The sequence below is a fragment of the Cicer arietinum genome, chromosome 7 (genome assembly GCF_000331145.2).
Source record: "Cicer arietinum cultivar CDC Frontier isolate Library 1 chromosome 7, Cicar.CDCFrontier_v2.0, whole genome shotgun sequence".
NCBI lineage: Eukaryota > Viridiplantae > Streptophyta > Magnoliopsida > Fabales > Fabaceae > Cicer > Cicer arietinum.
The window spans coordinates 55671083-55685520 of NC_021166.2; the positions used below are offsets into that span (position 1 = coordinate 55671083).

Below are 14438 nucleotides of genomic sequence, written 5' to 3' on the forward strand. Positions count from 1 at the left end.
ATGTATTTTGATTGAAGTAAGTGATTTTACAAATACAAGAGATTTGTGATTTTTCTTCGATAAAAGGTTATTGGAAAGTTTCTATGGATAATGTCACATGCAATTATTTTGAAGAAGATTTAGTAAAAATGATAGAACAAATTTTTATATAAGTCACTTTGAAGTGAAACTTTTGAGCAACAAATTCAAACAATTACTTAGTGGTCACTTCGTCGTATAAATGATTGTTTGAGGAGATAAATAAATGTGTTATGCACTCTTTTTTCCTTTGCATTTTGTTTTATAAGATTTTCATGATAAGGTTTTTAACTAGACATTTCTCGCACAAAAGATAACGTGGTATTTTTTCTTTACTAGATTTTTTTGGATTGAGTTTTTTTTCTAATAAAATTTAAATGAGGTCATACACTTAATGAACATTTAATAGGAAGTGTTATGAATTGTAGATCCAATATGGTTATTTATTCTATTACCAATTTTAATTTATATTTTATTTTATAAAAATTCGTGTCGGATATTCCAAGTGATTCTTTTGAAGACTTATCATTGATAAAACTTTAAAATATTATTAATTTAATATTTTAACTATTTAATTTTGAGTTTTTATTAATTTATCTTATTACAATAATAATATTTTAAATTCTTAACAATATCATGTCATAAAAAAAAAGTTAATAAAAAATAAAAAATATATTTAACCAATAAAAAGTAATATTATTAAGTCCTTCTCTCGTTCTCATTGTGATTCGTCTCTACCCTTGTTCTATGGTGTCTTTGTATCGATTAGTTGAAAAACAAAAACTAATTAATATTTCTCTGCTGTGAAGAGCATAAACCCAGACGAGCATTAAAGCACAACACCACCACAGCACATCACACGACTAAACTCAATAAAACTTCTTCTATTATATGGAGCTCGACCTCCGCTCTTTCCTTCCCGACGACGCCGACACCGAACTCCATAACACTCCTCACCGAACTGTCGACGAAATTCTCAACGACTGCGACACATCCTCTTCTTCATCTACACCTTCTCCCCCTTCTTCTCCTTCTCATCACAATAATAATAATAATACCAAACCCACTCACTTTCCTCAACCCGTACCCGTTTCCCTTTCTCGGATCAAACCCGATAAACCTCCCCGTCCATTCTCCTCCTTATTCGGTCGCGTCACTCCCAATGCCAAACCCGGTGCCGCTCTTGCTGCCGCCGCTGCTGCTTCCAGATCTGTTCCGACTCCGCATGCGGCCGCGATCATCTCCCGGAGGAAAAGTTCCAATTCGATCAGACCTGAATCCGATGGTTCCGATGTTTCTTCTAGTGGTGGTGGTGGTGAATTGGGGGAGAAGTTTGATTCTCTGGAAAGTAAAATTGAGGGGAGTAGTGAGAGTGTTGAATCTGTTGATGATGGAGAAATTGAAGCAGTTTTGGATGGTAGTGGTGGTGATTTTCAGGTGAAGAATGATTCTTCTCTTGTGAGTGAGGAGAAGAGTGATTTAGACGAGTGTTCTATTTCTCCTTCATTGGATGATGTTGAAAATGGTCATGATCATGAGAATGGTGTGAATTCTGCACCTTTTGATTATAATAATGATGGTTTTGGCGAAAAAACTAGTTTTGATTATATTGATGGTAAGGGAGTAAATGAAACGGAAGAAATAGTGAATGTTGTTAGTGTTGGTGGGGGTTTTGTGGAAGATATTGGGAATGAAGTGAATGATGGTGGAGTTGATGATAATGATAATGATGATGATGATGTTGATGGTAGTTCAATAGGAAATGTTTTTGAACTAGTGGAGGAGACACTTGAGGAATTGGAAAGTGTAATGGCTACAAAGAAAAAATCAGAGGCTTCAAAGAAGCCACTTGATTTGGCTGAGGAATTGGAGAAGAAGAATGCTTCAACTGGTTTGCATTTGGAAGAAGGTGCTGCTGCACAGCCAATGAGGCTTGAGGGCGTTCGGAGAGGGTCTATTGCGTTGGGATATTTTGATGTTGATGCTGACAATGTTATTACAAGGGCTATTTCATCGCAAATGTTTAGACGTGATCACGGTTCTGCTCAAGTTTTGGTGGTTCATGCTAATTACATCGCTGTTGGAATGACAAAAGGGCTGATTGTTGTAGTGCCTAGTAAATATTCCATTCATCACGCAGATAATACTGATGGAAAGGTTTTTCCCTTATTCGATCAAACATTTCAAACTAGCTCAACTTTTATATTTGTTGAATTATTAAAGTTTATATTCTTGCCTGCAAATATATCCGATGTGATATAGTAATAAATCGTGATTAATTCATGTTATGTTTACTGCTGCTATCATTTAGTCTCCTAAACTTTTCAATTAGATTTGAATAAAACAAATTTTGAATGGAATATATAAGTTGCTTGATATGAATGAGAATCCCAATATAGCAATGCAATTTCTTTTTTATTTCAAATAAAAAATGAGAATCGATCAAACAGATAAAAAAACAATCTTAGAAAATAAAATCTGCTCAAAATGAGAATTGATCAAACAGATAATCAATTATCTATGTATATAAATATAAATTGGTAGTGCTGGTCCTTTTTATTTTCAAGCATTTATATAATGCACTTTTGGTATTAGATGTAGCTTCATCATCAGTGTATGTTGTTCAATTGTTAGATGTTGATGCTTGCTGTGCAAGGTGACCGATTACATGCTCCAGTGACGTCCATGTCTTTCAATCAGCAAGGAGATCTTCTTTTGGCTGGTTATGGTGATGGTCATGTTACACTTTGGGATGTGCAGAAAGGGGCTGTGGTAAAAGTTATTAGTGGAGAGCATACGGCACCAGTAGTGCATGCTTTTTTTCTAGGACAGGATCCTCAGAATCCTCGTCAATTTAAAGCAGTTACGGGTGATTGTAAGGGTCTGGTTCTCTTACATCATATCTCAGTGGTTGTTTTGATTAATAGGTTCAACATTAAAACTCAGGTACATCATATTTTGCATTTGTGTGCAATGGATCAAATCTAGCATTGTGTTATACTGAGGGCTTGTGACTTAATTTTTGTCCGCTTGTCTCAAGTTTCTCTTGTTTGTTGAACTTGTATTAATTTCCTAGTGTCTTCTTGATGGGCAAAGAACGGGCTTGGTGCTATCCGCTTCACCACTCCTTTCCGACGAATTCGGTGGAAGTGCCTCATCTTATTCTCAGGGAAACACCACGGTCTCAGCCAGCAGTATAAGTAGCATGGTCGGAGGTGTTGTTGGGGGAGATGCAGGTTGGAAACTCTTCAATGAAGGCTCTTCTCTGGTGGAAGAAGGTGTGGTTGTATTTGTCACCCATCAAACTGCTTTGGTGGTATGAAATTCAAATGTTTGTGCTAGTTCCGTATACCTTTCCATATACCTTTTGTCCAGTAATTTTTACCTCAGCTTCGTTGAGGCTTTTTGTGCATTATATATTGAAGATACTAGATCTTTGTTTTAGGTACGACTAAGTCCTAAATTGGAAGTCTATGCTCAACTCACTAGGCCAAATGGAATTCGGGAGGGTTCTATGCCGTATACTGCATGGAAATACATGGCACAAACACCTAGTTGTGCTGGTATGTTTTCATTTTTTATAACTGGTTATTGTACTATATTATCAGTGCTTTACACGAGTTACTTATGAACTATGAAGAAGTACAAACACGGACACCAAACAACTAGGGTATGTTTAGATTGGTTGTATAGGATTGAATAGAGTGAAATGGAATGGAATTGGACAACATCCAATTTTTAAAATTTAACTAGCTTATTCCATTTCATTCCACCCTATACCACTCATCCATCCATACATACTCATAGACACCGGTAATGCAATTCTAAGGATTCTTAAGTATATTGTGAGAAATTGAAATAATGTAATAGGCCATCATTTTGGGCAGGAGATGGTTCTGTTGGGAGTGTAGACATATTTATACAATTATGTAGGTTCATGTTAACTTCTTTCTAAATATTGCATACTTTCTTGTAGATAATACACCCGTAGATACTGCTGAAAGAGTTTCGTTGCTTGCAATTGCTTGGGAACGGAAAGTTCAGGTTGCAAAGTTGGTCAAATCAGAATTAAAAGTATATGGAGAATGGTTTCTTGACAGTGCGGCTATAGGTCTGGCATGGTTGGATGATCAGGTATTAAACCATCTTCCGCCTACCGAGATTAGTTAGACATGTGGCCTCTTTTATTGTTCACTATTTTGTTCACTTTTACTATTCTTGTATCTCTTTGCTTCTTAATAATAATAGTATTTAAAAGGATATTGTACTTACTCAGATGCTGGTAGTTCTCACTTCAACTGGACAACTGAATTTATTTGCAAAGGATGGAACTGTGATTCACCAAACAAATTTTGGTGTAGATGGTATTGGAGGAGATGAACTACTTTCTTATCATACTCACTTCATCAACATATATGGAAACCCTGAGAAAGCTTATCATAACTCCATTGCTGTAAGAGGAGCTTCTATTTATATACTTGGTCCAACACATCTTATTGTTTCTCGTCTTCTCCCTTGGAAAGAGCGCATCTTGGTTTTACGGAAAGCAGGTGACTGGATGGGTGCCTTGAACATGGCAATGACTCTTTATGATGGCCATGCTCATGGGGTTATTGATCTACCTAGAACCTTGGATGCTGTACATGAGGCTATAATGCCCTTCTTGGAGGAGTTGCTTACATCATATGTTGATGAAGTGTTCTCCTATATTTCAGTGGCTTTCTGCAATCAAATTGGAAAACCTGATCAATCCAATGATTCAAATAATAGAAGCAATTCAGTGCATTCTGAAATAAAGGATCAATACACGCGTGTTGGTGGAGTTGCCGTTGAATTTTGTTGTCATATCAAACGGACTGACATCCTTTTTGATAAAATTTCCTCGAAGTTCATGGATGTTCATGTTCGACAGAGAGGTATTGTCTTTGCCTTCTGTGGAAGGATATTGTTTTGAGGGCTTCTCTTTTCATTTTTGCCGTTTTATTTTAATCCCTGTTACCACCACCCTTAATTATTTCTTTTAGTATGTAACTTAGCATTATGTTTGATTAACTTTTCCAATTGGCGTTTCTATTAGCCTTCTTCTCACTTGACCAAACCATTTTAGGTGTGATTCTGTAAAATTTTCCTCAAGAGGTGCTGCTCATACTTTTCTAATACATTTTTCCTGATTTTATCCTGTGTATTCTCATCCCTGCAACATGGAAGTGTTGCTTTTAGTGACACTTTACTGCCCATTGGCCTAAGATTCCATAGCATAGTATTGAAAATCATGGGCAAGAAATCAACCAAAGATCCTTTCAATTGATTACAATCATCAACAATAATTTTATTTTATTTCTCATCTCATCAATTCATGGTTGTCAAATAGTAACATGGATGTTGTACCGAAACTATTTTTCTCAATTAGGTTATTCAACTGACATGAACTATGAAGATGAATGGCTTGTGCTTTGTGGGGATGATCTTACATTATTATCTACCCTTTTCCAATTTCAAATGGATAACCATGCAATTACTTTGTATTTTTTCCAGAAACATTTTTGGAGCTTCTAGAGCCATATATTTTGAAGGACATGCTTGGATCTCTACCTCCTGAGGTATTGTACCGTGTTAGGATTTTTGGTAATGGAATGATAGGTTATCAATATAAAATTTTTAGTTTCATCTTTATGATTTGTCCCTCTTTTCTCAAGATTATGCAAGAATTGGTAGAGTATTATAGCACGAAAGGGTGGCTGCAGAGGGTTGAGCAATGTGTACTTCACATGGATATTTCATCCTTGGATTTTAATCAGGTTCTTGTTAGATAATTCAAATATATTTACTTTCCATAATATTTTTATTGGCATAGCTGATGAATGATTATTTGATGCTTTCTAGGTTGTCAGATTATGCCGGGAGCATGGACTATACAGTGCCCTGGTGTATCTCTTTAATAAAGGATTAGATGATTTTAGGGCACCTCTTGAGGAGCTCTTTGCAGTCCTACAAAATTGCCATAAAGAAAATGCTACTGCTCTAGGGTAAGCTTCTTCTCTCTTTATATTTTGATTTTCTGATTCTAATAAGAAAATTTAATTGGAAATTGGTTCCAGTTATTCCGATGGTTCTCTCTCTCTCTAGTGTGTTTGTGAAAACTGGGAGCAGTTTATTCACTACATTTCTCGAAAGTGAAAATTGTTACTTGTTAGTACTGTTTTAGCTTGATAGAAATGGTTAAATCTGTATTTTTCTCTATTGCTTCTCCTTTAAACAGGTATAGAATGTTAGTTTATCTCAAGTACTGCTTTATAGGTCTTGCCTTTCCACCAGGTATTTTTTCCCAGTTCTTTTATCTTTCTTTTTATTTATTCTCTCCTTTAAATGTATTCAAGAATACTACATACAGATGATTCACCTATTGCATATAATTGTAGGCCGTGGAACTATTCCTCCTACGCGGTTGCCATCTCTTAGAAAAGAACTTGTAGAGTTTTTGTTAGAGGATTCCAGTGCTCCGAAATCACAGACAGTTTCAGATTCTGTGTCCAGACGGCCATACCTGAATCTATATCTTCTCTTAGAGTTAGACACTGTAGCTACATTAGATGTTCTCCGATGTGCTTTCATGAAAGATGAAATTTCAAATTCCAGCTCATCTTCACTGGATTCAGCAGATAGACCTATTGAAGAAGCAAAAGAAGAAAATAACAATGTTACTGAAACTGAAAATATTTTGGTTCAGCATACGGTGGATGCTCTTATTCAAATAATTGATATGAGTGTAGTTCCAACAGATACAACCTCTAGTAGCGGTGGTGAAGGGTTAAAAGATTGGCCTTCCAAGGACAAAGGTTGCCTGTTTGAGTTCATTGCACATTATGTTGCTCTCGAAAGAGCTAAAGTTTCAAAGGGCATACTTTGTCGAATATTGGAATATCTGACATCAGATAATCCCTTTTCAACTAATGTTTCTTCTCAGAGTTCAACTCCAAAAAGTAGAGAGAAGCAAGTGCTTGCACTTCTGGAAGTAGTTCCCGAGTCCGACTGGGATGCGCCATTTGTGCTAGACCTTTGTGAGAGAGCCAAATATCATAAGGTAGGTATATTGTCCGATTTAATGATACTATCTTTTGAAGCATAGTGACTAAGTATTGACTTTTACCAAGTTAAGTGATTTTACTAACTCCATTGTTGGGGTTTAGGTTTGTGGATTGATTCATTCCATCAGACATGAGTATGTGGCTGCATTGGATAGCTATATGAAAGATGTAGATGAGCCTGTTTATGCCTTCTCCTTTATCGACAAAGCATTCTCACAGTTGACTGGCAATGACCATGCTGCTATTCGATCAGCAGTTCTATCTCGAATTCCTGAATTGGTGGAACTAAGAAGGTAATCCTCTCTATTACCTACACTCAAGTTAGTTTCTTTTGGCTGGTTATATGGCATTTCTGGGTTCTTTGTTTCCGTTTATGTAACCTAATATTCTTCATTTACATATACTTTTTTCAATTTCTCGTAGGGAAGGTGCATTCCATATGGTTATCAGACATTTTAGTGATGAAAGTTCCCATATCATCAGTAAACTTCATTCTCATCCAAGAAGTCTTTTCCTTTATTTAAAGACACTCATTGAGCTTCACTTATTTGGCACCCTAGACTTGTCTAATTTGAGAAAGGATGATATTACGAATTCCCCTAATGGAAAACAGATTAAGGATCATTCACAAGGAGTCCATGATTATTTAGAAAATATATCCAATTTCCCCAAGTACATGCGTGAAAATCCTAGTCATGTGCCTGATGATCTTATTGAGCTGTACCTAGAGGTGAGTTTTTGTACTGATGTTTTTGCATGTGCAGGATAAGTTATTTCAGATTTTATTTTTCATGTCATCTAGAACTAATTTGATTGTTAAGGCTTAGTATTAATATGTTTTTTTTTGTTCTTGGGATTTTCTTGCCAATTTATGTCTCTTTAGGATTGGTCTTGTATATACAGACCTTTTTCTCATTCTTTATTTACCTGTTTTGACTCCTTGTCCTCTCATGTTTGATAATTTTGCTTTTGAAGTGATGTCACTCATTGCTGTAGTTTTAAGCCTGTTCCAATGTTTTGATTTTGCAGCTGTTGTGCCAGTATGAACGGGGTTCAGTTCTTAAGTTTCTAGAAATGTTTGACAGCTATCGTGTGGAACATTGTTTACGCCTGTGTCAAGAATATGGTATTATAGATGCTGCTGCTTTCTTATTGGAAAGGGTTGGTGACGTTGGTAGTGCTCTTTCACTTACACTTTCTGATCTGAATGAGAAATTTGTTGAGCTTGATGCTGCTGTTGAAGCTGTAGTTTTAAACCATCCCAAGCTTGATTCTTCCCATATGGAAATATTCAACAATGTTTTAAGAACAAAAGAGGTTTGTATATCTGTTCCTGGAGTTAAACATTTTAGTGAAGCTCTAAAGATGCATGGTTGCTTTTACGAGTGGGCAGTGCATGTATGTTTGTATGTATTAGGTAACCTAATTTTTTAATGGCTACAAATCCAATAGGTGAATGGCATGTACGATTTATTGCATGCCTGTATCGGTCTGTGTCAGAGGAACACACCTCGTCTAAATCCTGAGGAGTCAGAGTTACACTGGTTTAAATTACTTGACTCGTAAGTTTAATATCAACATTCATTGCCTTTCTTTTATACTTTTTTATTAGTTTATTTGTAGCTTAATTACATGAGTTTTTTGTTTTTCAAGTAATCATGATATTACAAATATACTTGAACGGTGTTTAGCATATAATATCCATGATAAGATGTACAAAGAAGAAAGAGGTTCGAGCTGTCCTACATTTTTGCCTGACATTTGGGAGCTCTTTCTACCCTCTGATTTTTCATGCAGGTTTTGTGATCCATTGATGGATTCATATGTTGAAGAGAGAGCATATGAAAGAAATAATTATTTTGGTGTGCTAGCTGGATCTGCAGATTCACGACTGGACAAAGACACCTATAAAAGCGGTTGGAAGATTTCTAAGTCCCGAAATGGTGATATCTTGAGAAAACTGGTATCTCAGTTCATTAAAGAGATTGTTGAGGGAATGATAGGTTTCGTTCACCTTCCAGCTATCATGTCCAAACTCTTGTCTGATAATGGTAGTCAAGAATTTGGCTATTTCAAGCTTACCATATTGGGGATGCTGGCAACATATGGATTTGAAAGAAGAATTCTGGTAAAGTAAACTTGTTCATTTTTGTTTTTGCAATATTTTAAATTTGATTCGCTAATCAAGATTTACCAAATATATTACTCTTCATACATTTCCTATTAAAATTTATCAATTGAAGCTTTATATAAAAGGCTTCAAGAAACATGACAAGATGTGTTCAATCTGAATTTTCATATTTAACATTTTAGTTGTGTTTGTTGACAATTCTCGGAGAGCCAAGATATTTTTATGGTACACTTGCGCTTGTACATGAGTTTCATCAAGTACAGATTTGAGCAGCCGTAAATATATACTTGTAGATTGCAATATTTGTATTCACCAGGCTATTTTAAGCTGTGACTTGCATCGTGGCCTTAAATTATGTATTGTGTGTCTCTTGACATATGTAAATTTTATTTAGAACAAAATGAACTTCCTTTACTAGTTATGTAAACATGATTTTCTTTGGTAAACTATGTAGCACCTGCAACTACTACATATAATAATTTCAATAATGCATGGAATGTCTATAATTTTTATGGATAAACTACTCTCTTCTTTCTTCTTTTCTCTTCAAGGGTCTTATGTTTTATCCTGATTCTCTTCTATTGTTTCTCCTTCCGCACTTAGGATGCTGCCAAATCCTTGATAGAAGATGATACATTCTATACCATGAGTTTACTCAAGAAAGGTGCCTCTCATGGGTTTGCTCCTAGGAGTTCAGTGTGCTGTATTTGTAATTGCCTCCTTACAAAGAACTCAGTTACCACTGGAATTCGAATTTTCAACTGTGGCCATGCAATTCATCTTCAGTGTGAAGTCTCTGAAATCGAGTCCTCAAGCAAAGGATCTTCATCTGGATGCCCTGTATGCATGCCAAACCAAACACCCCAGAAGTCTAGAAACAAATCAATCATTACAGAGAATGGCTTGGTCAATAAATCCTCATCAAGACGCCAACACCCTCATCATGGAAGTACAATTCATCACCATGACAATGATTTATCAGAGAATACATATGGAGGACAGCAACAGATATCACGGGTACGAATATGAACAAACCGCTACATCATTCAATCAATATAATAGCTTTATCCGTAATTTTACATATCATTTGGCTGGAGGGGAGTAAAGTCTCTCTTCACACAATTTTGACTTCTTTATGATATTGGAGAATCTGGATCCTCTACAGCTGTAGGGGATGACAAATTTAGAGAGAGAAACTTTTGCTCTCAAAATCTAACCGTCCCTACAACAACATCATATTGCAACTGTAGAGGATCCAACCTCAATGTTGGAGAACCTGGATCCTCTACACCCGCAATATGATGTTATAGCCGTTGGGAAAATTAGACTTGGAGAGATTAACTTTTTTTCTCCCTCTCTCTCAATCTAATGATTCCTACAGTTGCAACACTATAATGCTGTTGTAGAGAATCAACCTCTTTGGGGGGGAAGGAAGAGCATAATAAACAATAAATTAGCTTTACGATCTCTCCCCTCCACCTTTGGACCAAATAAGGATAGGGTAGTTTCCATTGCCATTCTCTCAACCAAACAGAATATCTAATTAAATCTCTCTCTCTCTCTCTCTCCCCTTCTTTATCCTTCCCTCTCCTTCGAACCAAACACTTATATTGTTTGTTTGTGCAGTTTGAGATATTGAGCAGCTTACAGAAAAATCAAAGATTTATGCAAATAGAAAACATGCCTCCATTGAGGCTTGCCCCACCTGCTGTGTACCATGAAAAGGTGAGTAGAGTAGCACATTATCTGACTGGAGAAAGTAGCAACAGTTCTGCAGTTATAGAGAAACAAAGTAGACACAAACAAAGCCGGGAGCTGAGAGTTAAAGGTTCATCGATTCGATTTCCTTTAAAATCAACTATATTTGGTGAGTAATGTTATTGTTACTTTAAAAGAAAGTTATGGTTCTCTTTATAGTGCTTAATCTTGACACAAGGAAAATAATGCATATCTGCAGGTAAGGAAAAGACAAATAAGCGGTGACATAATACAAGAACAACAGAGCTGTGTAGGCAAGATAGATAAAGCACTAACAACTATCTGTACAGGCTAACAGAAGACATCTTCCTTATTAGGAGATTTCCATTATGTTTTTTTGTATCTTACTCTACTTTTTGTACTTGTTAGTTGTAACTAACTATTGAATATGTATGTATATAAGTTATATGCACAAGGCTGTGTATTTATGTGTACAATAGAAAAGCCATTCTAGTGAGTTATTGATATTTGAATCATGTGATGAGGAAATGTTTTATGCCTTATTTATTTATTTATTTACTTACTCCTTCCATTCTTTTTCATTACTTGTTCTGTATCCACATAAAAGCTTCATTCTCTTTCTTCTCTGCACTATGCAATTTTTTTATGAGGGGGTAAGTGTAATTCATATTTCCAGGTTAACAATACAGCCTGAGTTTACATGCAAAAAATGTCCATCACATTTGTGAATAGGGATAGTAAGGGTAACATATAGCTACAGTATATCGTGTCCATTGCTATTTTCATTTTTTTAATAAAATAATCCATATTTAAATTTGAGTAAAAATTTTAATATCTATTCACCCGTTAAGTTGTCTTTTTCTTTTGATAAACAAAAATTATCATTGGGAGTGCAAGATGTATGTATTAACTCTTTTCCTACAAACAACAGTATGTACGCAAGATGTATGTATTAACTGATAAACAACAAGTTTTAAACCAGACTCTGATCCCTATAAACAAAAGTTTAATTTGTATTTCTAGAATGGAGACTCATTTATCACATTTAACTTGAATACAGTTTTTGGTAATATTGTTAGTGAATACCAAAATAAAATGAAGTCATATCACAGGCAATTTATCATTAGAAAATGTTGCAAGCTAAAGTACTAATGAACATAGACTCTTCACAATTTTTCTTTAACTAACCATTGAACGTAAAGAGAAAAAAAAATGAAAAAGTAGGGAAAAAAAAGCGGAGAAAATAATAATAGATAGAAGAATAACTGATTAAAAAAATTAAAAAGAATAATAACTAAGGGCCCAAACGGGTTCGAACCGGTGACCTCTTGATCTGCAGTCAAATGCTCTACCACTGAGCTATGGACCCTTTGATGATGACTCAGGATTGTTAATCAATATAACAATACATTCGTTGAAGTACAGTGACACACTTGCCAGAATGACAGAGACTTGGAATTGATCCATATACTATGAAGTGCCAGGTCGGCATGTAACAAGGTTCACATGATCATTCCATTCATTGAAATATTTTGTTTCGCCCTTCAAATTCACCTTCCAAATTTTTATTTTTCATGGTTAAAATCTCTATTTGTTCAATCACAATTAATAATATACTCTTATTAAACAACATATTTGCATAAAATCTCAAAGTAAAAGTGGTTTCAATAGAACCAAATAGTCAATGCTTAATATTACCTGTTGAAATAAGCATGTCTTGTTCTAGATTAATGAAAGAATATACATGTGTCCATTTAATCGGAATGGATTATCTCCTATGAAAAGTCCCTCCCGTAAAATCTTAGCCTCATATATAAAATAAAAATAAATAAAAGGATGTGGAGTTTTAACGGCGGATTTACACTGCTTCCCTTTTGGTAAAATTCACACTTGGAGATAATCCTTTCCACAATTTAATTAACTTAAGAAAAACCAACTACTCAAATATGAACCAACCACATATCATAAACCCTTTTTTTTTTTTTTTTTTTTTTTTTTTTTTTTTAAATTTGCTCCAAACTGTTTGGACATATAATGCAATTAGGAGTAGGAAAATGTCAGACTAGACCAGACTTTAAAAGGTCTGAGTTTAGCTTACGATTAATTTTTTAGGCCTAAGTCTGTCCTACGACTTATCACAGACTTTTTTTTTCCATTCTGATATGACCTTTTTAAAAGTCTGGCCTAACCTGGAAGCCTATTTAAAAGTTTTATTCATATTAAAATATTTAAATACTCTAAGTTCAATCACTTGTATAATATACTTGATTTGTTGAGGCAAATTATAAGGAGGATTAGGTCCACGTGAACTATTATTTAAAGTTACTTGAAACACTAATGAAAATTGATGATATTATTTAAAAATACTCTTTTTAGTTATTATTTTAAGCAAAATAGTGGCCTCAAGTCTTTGATCACTATTAAAACAAAAATTAAATCATTTAATTCTAATATTTTTATTATATCTTTAATTTAATAAAAAAATATTTAATATCTGTAATTGAGTGTTTGACATTTAAATGGTCAATTTAGTAAATTTGAATTATACTTTACATAAAATCTAGAAAATTAATTGTACTTAACTAATTTCTTTAATTACAGTGAAAGTGATTATTTTTATTTATAATAGTGATAAGTTAATAATTATCTCCTCCCTTACGTTTGAGAAGATGACTTATTGATGTCGATTTGACATTTGCGTGTTGAAAGACATTCATTTTTATTTTTTATATTGATCGTTATCTCATCCATAAAACACAAGAGGACTATTTCAATAGTATTGTCGATTTTCGTCAAGTAAATACTATATCATAAAAACTACTTTTGAATATGAGGTATACTTACATTTATTTGTATTAATAGAAAAATTGTTTAAATGTTAATGTAGGAAAAGTTGGTTGGTTTTTGGTGGCACCCATCTCCTTTTTAATAGCAGTATTAGTTGTTGAATGATATCTAAATCTAATCTAATAAATATGTAAAATATTTTCTTCACAGAATATTTGACATCAACACTCTATATTTACATAATTTATATATTTTTTTTTATATTTTCTCTCATCGAAATCCACGTCTACACTCTCACGACGAAATACGGTATCGATTCTAGAGTATTGAAATATAGCACAGTAAAAACTCAATCAATATTAGACATAGTAGTCATAGCCATTAAACATAGGCAAAAACACCCTCCCAACCCAAACAACACTATTTGGTCGATTATCTCCAAGTACAACTCCATTGTTTTCTCCGCCCCATTTTACTTGCCTTAATTTCTGTTACATATAAATAAACACCTCATTTTCTGTTCCTTTTTTCTTTCCTTTAACATTAAACATAACAAAACATCTACTTTTTTCTTTATTGTGTTGCAGAGTGAGAAGAAATGTCTTTCACTGCGACAAAATTCTCACACTCTCTTCTTTCTGTTCCTGTCAATTCTTCAACTTCAAGATCCAATGACAAACCTCTCACTTTCTCTTCCG

General features: G+C 34.5%; 2 protein-coding genes and 1 non-coding gene across 3 annotated transcripts in view; 2 read left to right on the forward strand and 1 right to left on the reverse strand.

The window, feature by feature from the left end:
- The first annotated feature begins 747 nt into the window (after positions 1-747).
- Positions 748-11527, forward strand: LOC101515093 (uncharacterized). The gene is made up of 19 exons (XM_004514865.4): positions 748-2175; positions 2653-2964; positions 3095-3334; positions 3464-3581; positions 3995-4152; positions 4295-4934; positions 5554-5618; positions 5715-5816; positions 5902-6044; positions 6278-6333; positions 6438-7099; positions 7206-7396; positions 7527-7833; positions 8133-8420; positions 8556-8665; positions 8901-9231; positions 9838-10251; positions 10861-11101; positions 11192-11527. Exons 1-19 carry the CDS (start codon positions 910-912, stop codon positions 11215-11217), a joined length of 5670 nt encoding a protein of 1889 aa, XP_004514922.1. The 5' UTR covers positions 748-909; the 3' UTR covers positions 11218-11527.
- Positions 11528-12250: 723 nt separating this feature from the next.
- Positions 12251-12322, reverse strand: TRNAC-GCA (transfer RNA cysteine (anticodon GCA)). The gene has a single exon. It is a non-coding gene; the product is annotated as a tRNA-Cys (tRNA).
- A 1776-nt stretch (positions 12323-14098) lies between these two features.
- LOC101514768 (pyruvate dehydrogenase E1 component subunit alpha-3, chloroplastic) overlaps positions 14099-14438 on the forward strand; it is a 3524-nt gene continuing 3184 nt past the window's right edge. Inside the window, exon 1 of the mRNA XM_004514864.4 lies at positions 14099-14438. This exon is cut by the window's right edge and continues 144 nt beyond it. Coding sequence (XP_004514921.4) covers positions 14412-14438 — 27 coding nt within the window. The 5' untranslated portion in view covers positions 14099-14411.